At 63.1% G+C, this 11,158-nt stretch overlaps 2 protein-coding genes across 2 annotated transcripts; both read right to left on the reverse strand.

Moving 5' to 3' along the window:
• Positions 1-64: 64 nt before the first annotated feature.
• On the reverse strand, positions 65-1,919 carry LOC136993249 (40-kDa huntingtin-associated protein-like). Its single transcript, XM_067303919.1, has one exon. It carries the CDS (start codon positions 1,917-1,919, stop codon positions 864-866), a length of 1,056 nt encoding a protein of 351 aa, XP_067160020.1. The 3' UTR covers positions 65-863.
• Positions 1,920-5,044: 3,125 nt separating this feature from the next.
• On the reverse strand, positions 5,045-6,058 carry LOC106482684 (probable G-protein coupled receptor 34). The gene has a single exon (XM_013940304.2). The coding sequence runs from the start codon at positions 6,056-6,058 to the stop codon at positions 5,045-5,047; it is 1,014 nt and encodes a 337-aa protein (XP_013795758.2).
• Between the last annotated feature and the right edge of the window lie 5,100 nt (positions 6,059-11,158).

The raw sequence follows: 11,158 nt of genomic DNA on the forward strand, positions 1-11,158 counted from the left end.
GCTCAGAGAGGCCACGCAGCCCCCCCATGGCCGCAGCCAAAGAAAGAGCCTGGAGCCTGGGAAATAAAGTGCATAAACGGTTCCTTTACTTTAATGCAAAGGGCGGGTCTTTCCCGCAGGCTCCCATGCAACACCACTCCCATCAGCTCGTGCACGCGCCGGCACAGCGGATGAAAGCCGGCCCTTGCTGCACACGCGCACCCCACCGCGCTGCCGGGGCACACACTGCTGCTGGCAGGGGCTCCCGAACCGCTCTGGCCACTGCCCCCCACCCAGGGCTACCACGTGCTCCAGAGCCTCCGCTGAGACGGCTTCGCCCCTGCAACAGGAATGGCCCAAAGCCGAGCAAGGGTCAGAGAACTGGTCCCCACCAAGACTTTTGGCAACAGAAGAAAGGCCGGGACGGACACAACTGATCGGGGACCGTTGCTCAGGGATCGCTCCTGGCGTCCAAGAAAGGCACCACCAAGGCCGACTTGGCGCTCTGCATCACCGGCAGCGGAGCAGCCCAGCAGAGGGTGGCTGCAGTGCAAGAGGGTTTCAAGACAAAACGCCCCTTCAGTCACACAGGGAGAAGGATCCCATTTCAGGGAACACACGGGGAAGCCATGGGGAAGAAGTGCTGCGGTGTCCGTGCCGGGTCAGGACTAGGCCGGCCACAAAAGCCCGCAGGGAGGCTCCCAGCAGCGGCGCCTCTGGACAGGGTCTTTGAACGGACAGGGCTCGCTGCACGCAGCGTCTTCGCGCAGCCCACAGAGTCACAGCGGCACGGAGGGAAACGCCGGTGCGGGCCCACGGCACCCGGGACGCGCTTCCCCCGCAGCGCCGAGGCGAGGGCGGCGTCGGCGACGGCCGCGTCGTGCTCAGAGCCCCTGGCCCGCGGGGCTGGTCATCTCCTGCAGCACCAGGTGCAGCAGGTGGTTCTGCTCGGGGCTGAGCAGCGGCCACAGCTCGGCCTGCAGCACCTTCAGCGCCTCCAGGTCCTTCTCCTGGCAGGCCAGCACGGCCGACTGCAGCAGCAGGAAGAGCTCGGCCGGCAGGTAGCCCGCCGCCGCCACCGCCGCGCCGCCGCCGCCCGGCCCGGGCCCCGGCCCGCTCGCCGGCGCCTCCCAGCAGTACTGCTCCAGCGTCCGCGCGTGCTCGGGCAGCAGCTTGGCCGGCGGCGGCTGCAGCAGCAGCAGCAGCAGCACCCGCGACACCTCGCAGCGCGCCAGCGCGTCGCGGAAGGCGCCGCCGCCGCCGCCCGCCCGCGCCAGCGCCTGCGCCCGCGTCAGCGCCGCCAGCGCGCCCGCGTAGTCGCCGCCCAGCAGCAGGCAGGAGGCCAGCTCGCCCAGGCAGCGCAGCGCCGCCAGCGGCAGCCGCGCCGCCGCCAGCAGCTCGGCGGCCCGCTGCAGGGCCGCGGCGGCGCCCGCCGGGCGGCCCGTGTCGCGCAGCGCCGCCGCCAGCTCCAGGCAGAGCCCGGCCGCCAGCGCCGGCTGCCCCCGCTCCAGGTGCAGGCGGGCGGCGAAGGCGCCGCAGCTCTGCGCCGCCGCCACGTGCTCGCCGAAGCCGCCGCGCAGCGCCAGGCGCTGCCGCAGGTCGCGCTCCTGGCGCAGGAAGAGCCGCGCCGCCTCGGCCAGCGCCGCCGCCTCGGCGGGCCCGTGGAAGAGGCTCTGCGCGCAGCGCGCCACGGCCAGCTGGCACCAGGCCGCGTAGGGCAGGCTCTCCTGGGCGCGCAGCTCCCGCGCCAGCGCCGCGAACTGCTCCGCCGCCTCCGCCACGTTCGGCTTCCGCAGGAACCGCCGCCGCAGCTTGGCCGACACCAGCCGGTACCGCGACAGGAAGTCCCCGTCCCCGCCGCCGCCGCCGCCGGGGCCCGGCCCGGGCGCCGCGCCGCCGCCCGCGCCGCCGCCGCCGCCGCCGCCCGCCGCCGCCAGCATCGCCGCCGCCGCCGCCCGCAACGGACGCCGCGCCGCCAGCCGCCGCCGCCGCGGCCAATGGGCGCCGGGTGTCGGAGCACGTGGGCGGCGCGGGGGGCCAATGGGCGCCGGCTCCCGAGGCACGTGGGCGTCGCGGGAAGCCAATGGGCGCCGGGTGTCCGGGTCACGTGGCCGACGTGGCGCGGCGTGGCCAATGGGCGCCGAGTGTCCGTAGCACGTGGTCGACGTGGCGGAGCCAATGGGCGCCGGCTGCCGGGGCACGGCGGGAGGCGGCCGGATAGGGGCGGGAGGGGGCGCGGCCTCCCCTACGCCCCGCCCCAAGGGGGCGTGACCAGGCGAGTGCTGCGAGTCCTCCTCCTAGCAACGGGCCGCCGGGGGGGACACGGGGCTGCGCGTGGCGGCGGCGGCTGCGCTGGGCCCTGCCGGGGTCGGTCCCGGTCCCGGTCCCGGTGCTGATAACAACATAGCGAGAGGTGGGGGTGGGGGGCAGCAGCAGCAGCGGGGAAACGTCAGAGCGACTTTTTAGGGAGCGGTTGTGCTGAGGGGGTCTCGCTCCAGGGGGCCCTGGGGTCACACACCTGCCGCTGGGGAGGTGCACGAAGGGGCTGCGCTTTTTTTTTAAATTTAACGCACAATGGAATTTCCTTCTTCAATTCCGCTGGATCTGCCTGGGCATGAAGGTCTGTCCTGGTCACGTCCCATGCTCGGAAGAGAAGGTTTTGGCCTTCTAGAGGCTCAGCAAGGACCCGCTGATCTTATAAGCGGAGCCTCCTTTTAGATGCCCTCCTCTTCCTCACGTCACTGTATCGGCTCCAGTTTCTCCTCATTCAGTCCTGTGCAAGTGTGGGTTTAAAAACCTCAGTTTTGGGGAGGGGGTGCTTGGTAGGATGGCGGCTCCAGGCCCCAGCGCAGCCCCGTGTTCCCGGGAGACACGGCACTGGGGCGGCAATGCCGAAGCTCGGCTGCTGTCCCCTAGCGCTTCGCCAGGGTGTGTGTGTGGGGGAGGAACGTGCCACTTCGGCCTGGGGAGGAAGGAGATCGTCCACCATACTCCCCTTTTGGGAGGCGCCATCGGGAACAGCGTGAAGGGCAAACGGCCCTGAGGCTGCCGATCGCTTCGCGCCGAGCCGCTTGTCTTGACCGTAAAGGAAACAGGATATGGTACGGGGCACCGGCTTCTCAGAAGTGAGCATCAGCCCCTTCGACCCTGTGGCTTTCTCTTTCCGTCTGCTTTGCTGCCAGCCCTCCCGCCTCCGCCTCCCCCCGAGACCCGCCACGAGCATCACGAGGCCCCGGCTCCTCTCACCGCACTTTTTCCCCCCAGCCAGGGAAACCTGCGCCGGTGCCGCGTGCCCCTCTGCTCCCGGGCGCAGCACGCGGGGCAGGTGCAGCGCTGGACTGAAGTGAGGATTTACGCTCTCTGTGCTGCTCTGACTTTTCTCTGGCAGGAAGATGTCGAGGGACGCCGCTTTATCAGGTGGAAACTTGACTGCAAGAGGTTAAGGAGTTTCCCTCAAGCTGCGCAGCGCACGCACGTACTCTGGTGTTGCAATGCTGAGGCTTCTGAACCGCACTCTGACTTTTGCTAGTGCTGATTGGAAGAGAACAGCCTTGTAACCTTTAATTGCAGCTTTCCACAGGAAGAGCTTGGCTTTCGGCATTTCCCCCCACCCCCATTAAAAGGAAACGTACCCCTCTCCCTTGCTCTCAGTGTGTTTATTAGCACCAGTGACAGAGGAGAGCGAGTCGTGTCCTCCCCTGAGTTTCAGGTCCTCCTTTGTAACAGAGCTAAAGTGAGATTTGGGGTTACTCAGACCTTAACTGGAAAGATCAGAGGATTCAGTCTTTAACAAAACATTTTATTCTCCCACGTATTCCTCAGGCGTTTGAATTTTACTAAAACAGTTCACAGTCTGAATGAAAATCCTCCCCAGTCCTAATTGCCCAGGCTTTGCTTGCCTGATGTGTGAATCAGTCTGTTTCTCCAAGCCTGCAGTCTGCTAAAAATGAGTGAACAGATGAGATGTGAGCATATGAAAGGGAAAAAAAAAATCCAAGCAGGGAAATATCCTATTCTTTGGGAAGAGGATGGGCAATGAAGAATAATAAAGGCCAAAAACTTCCTTATCCCTTGCAGGCTCCATTTCGAGTCAGTGCGTAATAACAGTGCTTGAGCTGGGGACATCAAAGTCAGCATCTCATTCTTGAGGTCCACAGGACTCACACGAGCCTTAGGCGCTTCTGTGGTTCATCCCCTTTGGCCGACGGACCCCTGCCGGAGCAACGTTCCTGGCACGGCCCAAGCCCGAAACGAGTGCTGTGCAGTGGCCAGGCGAGGAAGCTGCCAGTCCCGTGTGAACACGCCAGTGAAATGGGCAAAGAAAAACCACTAACGGAAGCCCAGAGTCGCCTGTTTGAATACACAGAAAAGGGAGGCTGACACAGTGTTACAAGGACTGCAGTAAAAACATGAGAAAAAAAGTGTGCGTTGTCTTAGTTTGGGGTTGCAGGAGTTGTAACGTTTCCTCATGTGCCTGTCTTCCGAGCCCAGCAGTGCACATCTCTGAGCTCCATCATGGAGCAAAATATTCATCTGCTCCCCGGTAATGCTCTGAAAAGCTTCTCCCTCCCCTTTTCCCAATTCTTCTGCACTTCATCTTCTCCTTTTCCCATTTTGTGCTTTCTCTGGTGTGGAGGCAATGTGGCACTTAGACAAGATTCACAGCAGATTCCCATTCCTGTTCTTCCCTTCACTCCTCTTCCTCCCATCAAAGCAGCCTTTCTCTGTCCTGGGCTCTGTCCCTGCTCTTCCCTAGGCTGGGTGGAGGTCCTAGGCCAAGGTTGTTTCTCCTGTGGCACACCCAGCCTTCATTTTTCCTAGGAAATAATCTCTTCAGCTGTGTGCGTAAAGCTGGTATGGAAGAGTGAGGCCTCAGCTATTCTTTTCCTCTTCATTTACCCCCATGGGTAGCTCTAGCCCTGACGGTGCCAGTGGAAGAAACATGAAAAGGTTCCAGTTTCTTCCTCCATCCTCCTGGCAAGTCTCATCTGGTAAATACCAGCAGTCAGAGCAAATCCTTGATGAGAACGTCCCATGCCCGAGACCTTGGCACCCACTGGAAGGCCTAGGCTTCGGTCACAGATCTGCTGTAGCTCAGCCCTCCCTGGTTCCTCAGGAGAGCTCTCTTCAGCTTGCCCTGGATGGTGCAGACCACAGCCCTCCGGAAGCTGCTAGACAGGAAAAAGAAGATCACCGGGTCAAGGCAGCTGTTGAGGGCTGAGATGCAGAGCACAAGCTCGTTAGCGAGATGGAGACCCTGCTGCCATGGCAGACTAGAAATGACCCCCACTTGCGCGAGGACGTAAGGAATACGGACAACGTGATAGGGGGTGAAGCATACGATGAAGATGATCAGGACTACGAAGGTCTTGGTGATGGCTTTCATGCTAATCCTCTTGTTCAGCTGCTGAGCATTCATTGAAGAGACTCTATGGAGCTTGGCAAATATCTTGCTGTAGAAGTAGAGGAAGAGCAGCAGCAGGATAAAGAAAGTGGCTACTGCAACCATGTTAAAGGCTGCTGCTACAGTGCTTTTGCTCCTGAAGTGGAAGCATTTATGGTCACAGGGTCCTTTTCCTTTTGTCTCAAAAAAGAAAGGTAGCATGAAAGCTGAGTGCACCAACCAAACCACCGCAGAGGCCATGGTGCTACAGGACACAGTGTGAATCTTAAACTTTTGGAGGGGCCGGATGATCTTCAGGTAGCGGTCCAGGCTGATCAGGCTGAGAAACGTGATGCTGACGTACATGTTGAGATAGAAGAAGGCCCCGACAATGTTGCAGAAGATCTGGGGGTCACTCTTGTTTTGATAAGCTATGCGGAAGGGCAGGCAGAGGGAGAGCAACAGGTCAGACAGAGCCAGGTTCCTCATGTACACGGTGATGGAGGTCTTCCGCTGCATGCTGCATGAGAACACCCAGAGCGCGAGGGAGTTGCTGAGCAGCCCGATGACGAAGATAAGGGAGTACATCACAGGGAGCGTCACAGACAGGAACCCATCTTGGATCTGACAGTAGGAATTGCTTCGTCTGTGTTCCGTGACCTCGCTAGCAGGAAAGGGAGTGCTTAAAGAGTCCATCATCTAGAGCCAAGGATCTGCAAAGAGAAACGCAGAGGGTGTTAGAATTGACATTTGCACAGACTGGCTCCACACGAGCATCATTCTTTTTATGATACACCTGGGTGGTACCTGGGTGCCCCAAGTCACTACAGACACAACCTTGCAGTCCCACAAACTTTTATACAAAGGCCACCAGCATGGCTAGTATGCAGAAAACCACCCTGGGGACCTAAAAGCACTAGTCTGTACAGGTTGACACGCTGGCTTTGGGCCAGGAACTGGCACTGACTTCTCTCCCATGTGGTTCACACCTGTAGGAGAACGTCTACAAAGAATCTGTGTGTTAAGCACCGGAGAGAAAATAGGCCCCTGTCCCTCAGCAGGCTGGTCCAGGAGGCAGGCAGCGCTGTCCCGTCCCAGCTGCGGTGACCGACTTTTCTCCTGTCTTCTTTCATGCTGTTCTGTGCTACCAGCTGTTAAGGAAGGATGTCAGACTAGACTGGTAGGAGTTGTCTGCTGCGTACTAGATAAGCACAGCCCCATCAGTAGCAAAATCTGGAGTTCCTCAGGAGGGGAAACCACCTTTTGGTTGTACCTGAGCTCTCTGGGTATAGCAAATGAATTCAGGCTCTGTGCAGGGAGAGAATTATGGATATCTTGACCTTGTTGAGGGATGATAACCAGATCTATCAGCGCTCCGTACCATCACCTTTGAGGCTGGGAAATCAAGCCCATGCCTGGCTGTTCTTTCATTTCCACTCTGCTCTTCTCAGACACTTGGGTTCACTGGAGAAGCAGGGCCTCCTTCACCAGGCTCTTCCCTGTCCCCTGCCCGGCTTTCTCCTTTGGGCACATCCCTTCTCCCGCAGTGATCCCAGGTGCGTGCTCCTCGCGCAATGCAGGATGCAGGATCACCATCACCAGGACAAAGAGGCTCCAGCCAGACCCACCAAGGTGTTCCCCAGAAGACCAGTACCACTGGGAGGTATCTTGGGGCTAACGTCAGTGTGACTGTATGCACTAGCTGCCACCAACCCTGCTCTCCCCCTTCCCGAGCCTGTGCTGTGCCGTGGGCCCGGCTGAGCCAGCTCTAAGCTGCCCGGCTCAGTGCACAGCCAGGGCTCTCTGCAAGGCAACCGCAGGAGCCGCCGCGCAGCGCTCTGCCTGCCGTGGCAAGGCTCTTCCCGCTGCCCCAGCTGGGCGGGTGAAAGCCAGCTCCGCTGCGTTCACGTGGGGCTGGCACGGGCTGAGCACGGAGGAGGGAGCGCGTACCTCCAATACCGTGCGTGTGCACGAACGCGCCGCGCTCCGCGTGCTCGTCCGTCCACCAGCCCCTCTCCCGTGAAGTGAGAAGGGCTGCGCGCGCGCCTGTCCCTCCGAGCTCGCCTTTCCCATCTGATCCGATCCCCTCCGGCTCCAGTGGGCTGGTGCCCTCGCCGAGGCTGGCAGCTGGACCGCGCGGGAGGGTGCGTGGGCAGCGCTGGAGCCACACGGCCTGGCCGTGTCTCGCAGCTCCGAGGAGCTGTGACTCAGGGGCTGGAGGAGGGCACGGCGCAGGCATGCGTGCGCTGTGTGCCCGGCTGTGGTTCCAGCCCTGTTCTCAGGAACTTTCCCCACAACCGCTTTTCCATCCGCGGTGCCGCAGGGCTCCGGCGCCCGCAGGGGCAGGCAGGGTCTGAGCTCTCGCTGCCACGGGGCAAGTCGCCGACGGCCCCGCTGCGGCCGTTGCTGGCACAGCCCGGTCGGGTCGCGCGGGGGGACGCCCTGCCCCAGCGCCCACGGCTTCGGCAGCAACCTCCCCGTGAGCACAGCTCCTCCCGGGCACGCGAGTCGCGCTTCCCCTGGCCGGGGGCTGCTGGCCTGGCTCCTTCCCAGCCCCTCGCCCTTCGCTCCCTCTCCTGCTCTCTGTGATGCCGAGTGACCCGCAGCTGCAGAAACCTCCAACTTCCTTCCACCTGCTGCAGCTTCTCTAACGCCCTTCTCCCTGCGCGCACGTCCCCGGCACTGGCGGCAGGGCGCCGCTAGCCTCAGGCACACCAGGTGCTCCTGAGTCCCAGTGCTTTCAAACCACTGTGGATCAAATGCCTCAAACTCACCGCAGGATTTCTGGTTTGCTGCACAGGGGTGTTGCCAGCAGGGACCTTGTGGCCGCCCACCTGGATCCCCGGGGCGTCAGTGTGCCACTGCCACGTACCCGCCGCGGCGCCTGCTCCCTGGGGGAGCTCAGACCTCGGCAAGGGTAGGCGCCAACCACCGGGTGTGCGTGGAGCCGCGCTCGTCATACAAGCGTACGCCGAGCGGCGTGTGTCATCCCGGCGTGTGCCGGTGCGGATGCCGTGTGAGGGGCTGCGTGGCAGCGTGACCACTGCACGCAGCTGGGAGGCTGTGCACCGATGCACGCGCTTCGTGCGCACCTGCACGGCCGCGGCACGCCAGGAGCCAACCGGCGGACACGCTCTCCTGGCGAGTCCGGCTGTGCCCGAGCGCGGCTGTGTGCGCAGTGCCCCTGCGCGGTGGCAGATGTGCCTGCCCGTCCCTGCCTCCTTCTCCCTGCCCAGCCCCAGCCCGTGCTTTTCGCACACCTGCAGCTCCTGCGTGACTGCTAGCTGGCTGCAAGAGCCCCCCGAGCCCTCTTCCCCCCACGCTTGCACAGATGACGAACGCTTCCCAGTGACTCATAGCGAGAAGAAAAGCCACCCGGAGTCACCTACCTCAGCACCTCTGCTCTGCTCCTTCGCCTGCCGTAATAGAGGTTCCTGCTCTTGCCGGGGCCCCTATAAGCCGGTGGCTGGTGACGACGACGTGTGTCCTCACCGGTCTCCGTGCTCCTCCCACGCGGGGCTTGTTTGTTTTTTCCCTTCCCGGCAAGGCAAGTGCACCTTGCAGGGGCACATCCTGGCGCAGGTTTGGCAGCGCTCCCAGGCACACCTGCGGTGGCGGCAGCGCGGAGAGGAGACCGGGAGCAGGCTTCGCACGCTGGCTGCGGGACGGCTGGAAACGCTGCGCGTGGCTTTGCCCGGGCGGCTCCTTTCGAAGGCACCGCAGGCTGCAGCACAGCTCTCCCTAGCTCGGCTCCTTCGCTCCAGAACGGCTTGGCTCCCAGCCGGAGCCGGCATCCGGGAAAGGGTCCCGCGCCGCAGCACGCCCAGCACCCGCCGCCCTCGCGAGCCGCGGGGACGCCTGGCACCCGGGGAGCGCTCAGCCCGCAGGGAGATGGGCCTGGTGGTATCCCACCAGATGCAGCCGCCCCACCGCTGCGTGCCTGGATTTACGCTGCAAGGAGGAGGGCAGTTACCCCCAGTTTTTGTCCTGTCCTGCGGAGTGGGAAGCAATGGAGAATGCAACAGAATCTCCTTGAAATTGCAGCTTTTCCCAGAGATCCCTGGCCTGCCCCCACGCTGGCCCAACAGAGCCGGCGTCAGCCCTGCTCAAAGCGCATCCCCGGCGCCGTCTGCCCCGAGCCTGTTGGCCAAAAGCTGCCAGGGGACATGTCAAGTCAGAGGGGACACGTGGGGTGGCCCCGAGCCCTCATCCCAGACACCGAAAGGACGAAAGCCCCAAGAATGGAGCAGATTGTTCTGCGGAGAGTTTCCATGTTACCGGATTTAGCTCGCAAAGCACCGTGACGTTCGCCCACGCAGATGCAAATTGCCGCGGTGGGCAGGGGAGGAATGCAAAGGTGATGGCAGTGGAAAGGAGAAATTATTTCGTAAACCGTTCTCCTCCACTGGCCGCAGCAGCCGGATCCAGCAAACGGAGCGGTACGGACCGCTTGGCCCGAGACGGGGCAGCGCCCTCAGCGCTGCCAGCTCTGCTCCACAACCCGGGAAACGGCGGCCCCGGGAGCTGAGGTCGCTGAGCAAAGCCGGGGCAGAGCCGCGGAGGGCTCACGGTCGTGGGCACTGCCGCGGTGGGGCAGGGCACGGAGCGGGCTGGCGTCCCCTCCTGCCTCCCGGGAGCCCTTCGCGGTCTGGCGCCTCCAGAGCTCTCGGCACGAGAAAACCCTCACGCGGCCGAAGCGCCGGCTGGGGCTGCGGGTCCCGTGGGCGAGCTGGGACCCCCCGGCTGGGCTCCAGGACGCTCCGGGACGGCGCGTGCCGTCCTCCTCCCGCTGAGCCCTTGGCACCTCACCCGAGCGCCTCCCAGCCCCATCTCCCTGCCCTTCGCGCGCCCCTCGCCTCTGCCCTCTGCAGCCTGCCGGGGGGCCGCCGTCACCCGTCCCCTGTGGCTTGTGCCACCCCTCAGCCCCCTCTGCCCTTGGCGGGCGTCGCATCCCCTGCGGGACATTGGCGGCTCTTACCCTGAGCGCTCAGCTTCCCCTCCTAAGCACCAGCCGTGGCAAAGGCAGAGCAAAAAGTTAAATAAAGCGGAGATTAGGCAGCGCAGAGAGGAGCACTCCAAGCGATTTAGCCCTTCAGGGCCAAAGCCGGGGCTTGGGCAGGGCGCTCAGCACAGAAAAGTGTGGCAGAGCTACGTTAGGGTTGGTCCACATGGGTTTCTCCCGGCACAGGAGCTTCCTGCGTGCCAGGATGGGACCCCAGAGGGTCCCGTCACCCGCGATGGGGGTGCCTCCGCTGCTCGTGAGATGTGCACGCAGCTTGGGATGCGAACATTGAGAAATCAGAATTAAGCTGCCCTGAAAAATAAGGTATCTCTGATCTACCCCTCCTGCCTCCCACTGTGCAGCCTCCCCTGCGAGAGGCTTTTGATCCCGTTATTTTTAGAACAGCTCAAAAGCAGGTCAAGCGACCGTTTGTGCGGGGCGCAGAGAGAACCGTACTCGTACTTATCTGTACGTTTGCCGCTTGGAGGGGACTTGCGCAGGAAGCCCGCGAGCGCTGCCGTGTCGGCGGTGCAGGCTGCCTCCCCCCCGCGAGCCCTCCCAGGCCCTGTCCCACGTCCCACGCGGGGGACGGCTTCCTTGGGGGGACGACGCCCCGGGCCCGTCCAGCGAGGGCTGGGGTGTCCCCTGCGTGGGTGCCCCCTTTCCCACTCAGCTTGCCGGGGCTGGACTGGGCTCCTCAGCACCCTGCGGCCCCGACACCGTCCCCTGGCCCGGGACCTGCCAGGGGAGGCATCACACAGTGCTGCTCCCTGCTACCGTGAGAAAACACAGTT

Source organism: Apteryx mantelli, chromosome 13 (assembly GCF_036417845.1).
Source record: "Apteryx mantelli isolate bAptMan1 chromosome 13, bAptMan1.hap1, whole genome shotgun sequence".
In the NCBI taxonomy this organism is placed as follows: Eukaryota; Metazoa; Chordata; class Aves; order Apterygiformes; family Apterygidae; genus Apteryx; species Apteryx mantelli.

Excerpts from the sequence above, each read along its gene's own strand:
- LOC136993249 (XM_067303919.1), bottom strand. The coding sequence starts at position 1,919 with ATGCTGGCGGCGGCGGGCGGCGGCGGCGGCGGCGGCGCGGGCGGCGGC.
- LOC106482684 (XM_013940304.2), bottom strand. The coding sequence starts at position 6,058 with ATGGACTCTTTAAGCACTCCCTTTCCTGCTAGCGAGGTCACGGAACAC.